We start from the raw sequence: 6,906 nt of genomic DNA on the forward strand, positions 1-6,906 counted from the left end.
TGTGTGTGTGTGTGTGTGTGTGTGTGTGTGTGTGTGTGTGCGCGCTCAGAGAATGACAGACATATCAAAGGAACACAGACAAAGGCCAATGACAATCTCAGCGTCAAGATAAACAAGGACAGGACTGGCAAGCGGCTCAGCAGGTAAGGGTCTCCCCTCCGGCCTGAGGACCGGAACTGGATCCTAGAACGTGTGTGGTGGGAGGAGAGAACTTACAACTGTGGGTTGTCCTCCTGTCTTTACATGTGTGCCATGGCAGATGCGAGCATGCACGTGTGCGCGCACGTGAGCGTACACACACACACACACACACACACGCAGAAAGGGAGAGAGAGCGAGAGAAAGAAAGAAAGAAAGGAAGAAAGAGAGAGAGAGAGAGAGAGAGAGAGAGAGAGAGAGAGAGAGAGAGAGAGAGAGAAAGAAGGAAAGAAGGAAAGAAGGAAAAGGAAGGAAGGAAGGAAGGAAGGAAGGAAGGAAGGAAGGAAGGAAGGAAGGAAGGAAGGAAGGAAGGAAGGAAGAAAAAAGGAGGGAGAGAGCTTCTTAAATTAAAAAAAAAAATGGAGGTCGAAAGTGGTGGCGCACGCCTTTAATGCTGGCCCTTGAGAGGCAGAGGCAGGTTGGATCTCTGTGAGTTCGAGGTCAGCCTGGTCTGCAGAGTGAGTTGGACTGAGGACGTGGCTCAACGCAGAGTGCTTGTCTAGAATTTATGAGTATCTGAGTTCAATCTCCAGCACCCACCCTGGGAAAACCACCCCCTTTTCGAACCTGCATGAGTCGGGCTGGAGGTGTAGCGCAGGCTAACACCTGTGAATGAGGGACGGGGTTTCAATCCTCAGTACGGGGAATAAAAGAGGGGGAAAATCACAGTTCTGGGTTCCAGCCCAGCTCAGCAGCTCCCTGGTTCCCTGGACCGTTCACGGTGACCGGGAGAAATAAAGCAGATTAGAGCCCGATCTTCCCACCCCCTCCAGGGCGCTCAGAAGGCCGTCTGCAGACCCAGCTTTGCGTTTTCTCTTTTGGCCTTCCCCAGCTTCCATAGCCGACCCACTGTTCTAGACTCCGGAACCGGCGGCGTTTCCTGGGCTTCTGCGCAGCTGCTCCCGGTCGCCGTGGAAACCGGTCAGCCAATCAGAGCCTGTGGCCTTACTGGCTGACGCGGCGGGGATCTTGGCGCGCCTGGGCGGTGGGTTTCCTCGGCTTCTCCGTAACGGACCGCGATGCTGAAGGCCAAGATCCTCTTCGTGGGGCCCTGCGAGGTGAGGCCGGGTTCGGGGGCCTCCTGGAACTGGGGCTGCTCCCGGGAGGTGCAGCTTGGTGCCAGCATCCATCCCCACAGGGGGCGGCGGCTGGCGGTGCGGTGGCCTAAGGAGCCGCCAGGCCCTGATCCAGTTCACTCCACCCAAGTAGTGGAGGAGACTCTTGAGGTACCCAGGTCCGAATGCCGAAGGGAGCGAGGGGCGTCTCATGACTCCCCCTCCGAACCTTCCCCGCAAAAGGAATTAGTCTACTGGATGAGAAAACTAGATTTTTCAATTTAGGGTCCTGGAGCAAGTGGCTGTTAATTAGGAGGGAATTACTGCATAGGTAATTCACACCATACACCAAATTAAAGTTCAGATGGGCCCAAACTGGACAAGCAAATAAGCTAACTGTAGAAGGAAGCTGGACGTAGTGGCACATGCCTGTATCACCAGGACTCGGGAGGCAGAGGGAGGAAGATCTTCAAGTTCAAGGGCAGCCTGGGCTACATACTGAGTTCTGGGACAGCCTGGGATGCAATGTGAGATGCTGTCTCAAATAACATGGTGGGTGGGTGGATGGATGGATGGATGGATGGATGGATGGATGGACGGATGATAGGTGAATATATGAATCACCTAGATGGTTCCTTAAAGCTCAGATCTCTGGGTCCCAGCTCAGAAAGTTCGCTTATGTTAGCTTTTGTTATTTGGTGGGAATGTCTTGCTATGTAGTTCAGGCTGGACTTGAACTCAAGATCCACCTGCTTCAGCTTCCTGAGTACTGGGACTATAGGCCTGGGTCACCATGCCCTGAACACCCTAGTTATGGTTCCTGAGTAGGTCTGGGAAGAATGTGGGAAGTCATATTTTGTACATTGGTCTGTTGTTTGTTTTTGCTCTTTTTTTTTTTGGGGGGGGGGGCGTGCCACCCGGCTACCAAATAAATCTTATTCTTAATTAGAAATGCTTGTTTCTGGCCAGCTTTTCTTAACTTTAAATTATCCCGGCTGCCTTTGGCCTCTGGGCTTTTCCCTTTCTCTATTCTGTATACCTCTCTTTCTTACTCCACTGCTGGTTGTGTAGCTGGGTGGCTGGCCCGATGTCCTGCTCCTCCTCTTGTTCCTTCTCCTTTTCTCCCAGATTTCTCCTTCTATTAATTCTCTCTGACTGCCAGTCCCACCTATCCTTTCTCCCGCTTTGCGATTGACCGTTCAGCTCTTTATTAGACCATCAGGTATTTTACACAGGCACAGTAACACAGTTTCGCAGAGTTAAACAAATGCAACATGAACAAAAGTAACACACCTTAGAATGGTATTCTACTACATGGCTCCATGGACCAAACATGAGAACTACTGTACATTCATAGGTGAATATATGGCAAAGATGTGTTCTTAATCTTAAGTTAGGAGACTGGGGATGTAGCTGGATAATAGAACGTTTGCCTGGCATATGGGAATCCCTGGGTTCAATCCTCAGCACCACATAAAACTTTCATAGTGGCACATACCTTAGTCCCAGTACTTGGAAGGTGGTGGCAGGATGATCAGGAGTTCAAAGTCACAGCCCAGGCTACAGTAGCAAGTCTGAGGCCAGCCTGGGCCACATAAAACCTGTCAAAGAAAAAACTTCCTGAGTTAAGGGAGATGTTTAGCATGCACAAAATCAAGGAAGGACTGAGCCATGTATGGTAGTGCAGGCCTATTACAGCACACAGGAGTGTAAGTTTGAGGCGGTCTGGGCTACATAGTGGTTTTGAGGCTAGCCTGGGGCAGAGAGGAGGAAAAGGCTTAAATGAAATGCCAGCAGGGCCTGGAGAGATGGTTTGGTGATTCAGATCACCCACTGCTCTTGCAGAGACCTTGCTTTGGTTCCCAGCACCCATGCCAGCTGGTTCACAACTGCCTACAACTTCCAGATGTGACAGCTCTGACCTCTGTGGGCCCACACACTCAACACACACAGTCACACACAGACTGCACAATATGGAACATACATTTGATTCCAGCACTGAGGAGGCAGAGACAGGTGAATCTGAGTTGGGGGCCAGCCTGATCGACATAGTGAGTTCTAGGCCAGCCATGGCTACATAGTAAAACCCTGTGTGTGTGTGTGTGTGTGTGTGTGTGTGTGTGTGTGTGTACATATATATCTGTTAAAGAGAGCACAGCTGTAGTTTGGTGATAGACACTGATAATTTCATCATTTTGAAGGCCGAGGCAGGAAGATTGACAGTTGGTACCCAGCTTGGGCTGCATAACAAGTCCTTACCTCAAGACAAGTAGTTTAGAGAACAGAGTATAACTGCAGAGAGGTTTCTATTTGTTTATTTGTTTATTCATTTATTTATTTATTTAGAAACAAGATCTCATGGAGCCTAGAATGACCTGGAACTCCAGGTCTTCCTGCCTCTTCTCACCACCTCTCCAGCCCTTCTCTTCCCATTCCTTTCTCCTGTCCTGTAGAGATAGGATAGTTTTACAAGGGCTCACTCAAATGCAAGAGATTGGCTTCTGAGAAATAATTTTGGAGAAGGGACCTTTGTTTTGTATTTAGGCATGTGCAGTATTTGTTCAGTGGATGGTGCAAATACATAAAGAAGATCTGAAAAGCAGATCATAGCTCTGAGGAGGGAATGGATGAGTGGATGGATGGATGAGAGGCTGAGTGGGTATTTGAGTGGATGGGTGGAATGATGAATGGGTGAGTGAGTTGAGTGAATGGATAGAAGGATGGATGTGTAGGTGGATAGATGGATGGATGGGAGGGTTATTGGGTAGTTGAGTGGATGGATAGATGGATGGATGGGTGGATGCATGGGTGGGTGGGTAGTTGGATGGATGGATGGATGGATGGATGGATGGATGGATGGGGGTGAGTGAGTAGGTGCATACATGGATGGATGGGGGTGAGTGGGTGGTTGAGTAGATAGGTGAATGGATGGGGGAGGTGAGTGGTGGTTGGATGGATGGGTGGATGGATGGATGGATGGATGGATGGATGGATGGATGGATGGAAGGGTGGGTAGAAACCTGGTCTGGGTAGAGGGCTCAGAAATGTTGTCTTGCTGTCCTGTTGACTGTTTTAGGAATGTTGATTTCTTACATAATACATGAGGAGCAGTAGATTGCTGACTTGGTGACCTAACCAGCAAGAATCTACAACCTGGGTCTCAGCGTTGACCTTGACCCTCTTGGTGACCTCATATCTGTCACAGACTGATGGGCTAAAGCTGTGGAGAGAATCGGGAGGATGGTGGGACACACACTTACCTGGGGTTTCGTTGTTGTGTGCTTTCTGCTTTTCTGTTCTCAGATAAGTTCACTGAGTATCAGCCAAGCTTCAGGAAGGCATGCTGCCAATCCAAGCTCTGCCCACTGCGCCAGGGCAGGGCAGCATCCTTCCAGACAGAGCGTGCTCTCTGTCCTAGAGATCTCCAGGAGTCATGGCCAGTACTTCACCACACCTAGTCCCAGGCTGGCTACAGGGTCTCACTGTGTAGCCCAGGCTAGCCTGGGACTTGCGTTCTTGCTGCCTCGGCCACCTGAGTGCTGGGGTTACAGGTGTGTGCCACCATACATGGTCGGTGAGGGATGCTGCGTGGCTATTTACTCTGCTCTGTTGGCTTTTACTTCCACAGAGTGGCAAAACGGTGTTGGCCAACTTTCTGACTGAGTCTTCGGACATCACTGAATACAACCCAACACAGGGTGTGAGGTGAGCCCGCCCGGTCGGCACCTCTAAAGCAGGTGTGAAACGCCGTTCGTTCCTACCTTCGGTGCGGGGCACATTCCCAAACGACCTCCCAATAAAGGGCCTGCTGCGCTGTTTGTGTTTTTAGGATCCTGGAGTTTGAGAACCCACATGTCACCAGCAACAACAAAGGCACGGGCTGTGAATTCGAGCTCTGGGACTGTGGTGGTGACTCTAAGTAGGTTTTCTTTAACATCGCTCTGCTTCAACAGCTAACTGACAAAAAACAAGGTTGGGGTTGGGTGGCTCAGTGGTAGAGCACCTGCCTAGAATCCCCCAGTGAGGGGCTGGGGTGTGGCTCAGTGGTAGAGCACCTGCCTAGAATCCCCCAGTGAGGGGCTGGGGTGTGGCTCAGTGGTAGAGCCCCTGCCTAGAATCCCCAGTGAGGGGCTGGGGTGTGGCTCAGTGGTAGAGCACCTGCCTAGAATCCCCCAGTGAGGGGCTGGGGTGTGACTCAGTGGTAGAGCCCCTGCCTAGAATCCCCCAGTGAGGGGCTGGGGTGTGACTCAGTGGTAGAGCCCCTGCCTAGAATCCCCCAGTGAGGGGCTGGGGTGTGACCCAGTGGTAGAGCCCCTGCCTAGAATCCCCCAGTGAGGGGCTGGGGTGTGGCTCAGTGGTAGAGCACCTGCCTAGAACCCCCCGGTGAGGGGCCGGGGTGTGGCTCAGTGGTAGAGCCCCTGCCTAGAATCCCCCCAGTGAGGGGCTGGGGTGTGGCTCAGTGGTAGAGCCCCTGCCTAGAATCCCCCAGTGAGGGGCTGGGGTGTGGCTCAGTGGGAGAGAAGTTACACAGCATGTGTGAGGCCCCCAATGCTTCAGTAATAATAGTAACAACAACAACATTGAGCAGCGAGGATGCCCTACCACTGTCTCTTGGCTTCCTTTCCACCTGGCAGGTTTGAGTCCTGCTGGCCAGCCCTGATGAAGGATGCTCATGGAGTGGTGATCGTCTTCAATGCTGACATCCCAAGCCACCTAAAGGAAATCGAAATGTGGTATTCCTGCTTCGTCCAGCAACAGTTCCTCCAAGACAGTCACTGCATGCTTGTGGCCCACCACAAACCGGGCTCTGGAGGAGACAAGGGCAGCCTGGCTTTGTGTAAGCACCCTAGACTTTTCCTGCTTATGTCTTCACTATTTCAAGCATTTCTGTGTGTGTGTGTGTGTGTGTGTGTGTGTGTGTGTGTGTGTGTGTGTGTGCAAGTGCACAAAAGCATAGGTCTGCTAGTATTTGGAGACCATAGATCAACCTTAGATGTCATTCTTAGGAAAGCCATCCACCTTGGGGCTTTATTTTTTTATTTTTTGTACTTATTTATGTTTGTGTGTCTGCCTGTGTATGCATATGTACCTCCTGTATATGGGTGTTCATAGAGGCATGTATTAGCAGTGACATGCTTGCCTAGAATCCCCCAGTGAGGGCTGGGGTGTGGCTCAGTGGTAGAGCACCTGCCTAGAATCCCCCAGTGAGGGGCTGGGGTGTGGCTCAGTGGTAGAGCACCTACCTAGAATCCCCCAGTGAGGGGCTGGAAGTGTGGCTCAGTGGTAGAGCCCCTGCCTAGAATCCCCCAGTGGTGTGTCAGGGTGCAGCTCTGTTACATAGCACCTGTCCAGTATGCATGATGCTCTGGGTTCCTTCTTCAGCACCACACAAAAGACAAAAACAAGCACCTGCTAGTACCTGTTTTGGTATCTTTCCCATTGCCAAGGGATAGTTTCAGTTTTTGGTTTGGTTTGGTTTGATTTTTCGAGACAGGATTTCTCTGTGTAGCCCTGGCTGTCCTGGAACTCACTCGGTAGCCCAGGCTGGCCTCGAACTCACAGAGATCTGCCTGCCTCTGCCTCCTGAGTGCTGGGATTAAAGCCTTGCACCACCACCAACGCCATTCTGTGTGTCGAGCAGGTTAAAAGTTTT

General features: G+C 51.3%; 1 protein-coding gene across 1 annotated transcript in view; it reads left to right on the forward strand.

Annotated features, from left to right (window-relative positions):
- The first annotated feature begins 1,096 nt into the window (after positions 1 to 1,096).
- Positions 1,097 to 6,906, forward strand: part of Ift22 (intraflagellar transport 22) — a 6,502-nt gene continuing 692 nt past the window's right edge. Inside the window, exons 1-4 of the mRNA XM_006971259.4 lie at positions 1,097 to 1,256; positions 4,882 to 4,958; positions 5,083 to 5,172; positions 5,888 to 6,090. Coding sequence (XP_006971321.1) covers positions 1,218 to 1,256; positions 4,882 to 4,958; positions 5,083 to 5,172; positions 5,888 to 6,090 — 409 coding nt within the window. The 5' untranslated portion in view covers positions 1,097 to 1,217. The remainder of the gene's footprint in view (positions 1,257 to 4,881; positions 4,959 to 5,082; positions 5,173 to 5,887; positions 6,091 to 6,906) is intronic.

The sequence above is a fragment of the Peromyscus maniculatus genome, chromosome 23, assembly GCF_049852395.1.
Source record: "Peromyscus maniculatus bairdii isolate BWxNUB_F1_BW_parent chromosome 23, HU_Pman_BW_mat_3.1, whole genome shotgun sequence".
Taxonomy (NCBI): Eukaryota; Metazoa; Chordata; class Mammalia; order Rodentia; family Cricetidae; genus Peromyscus; species Peromyscus maniculatus.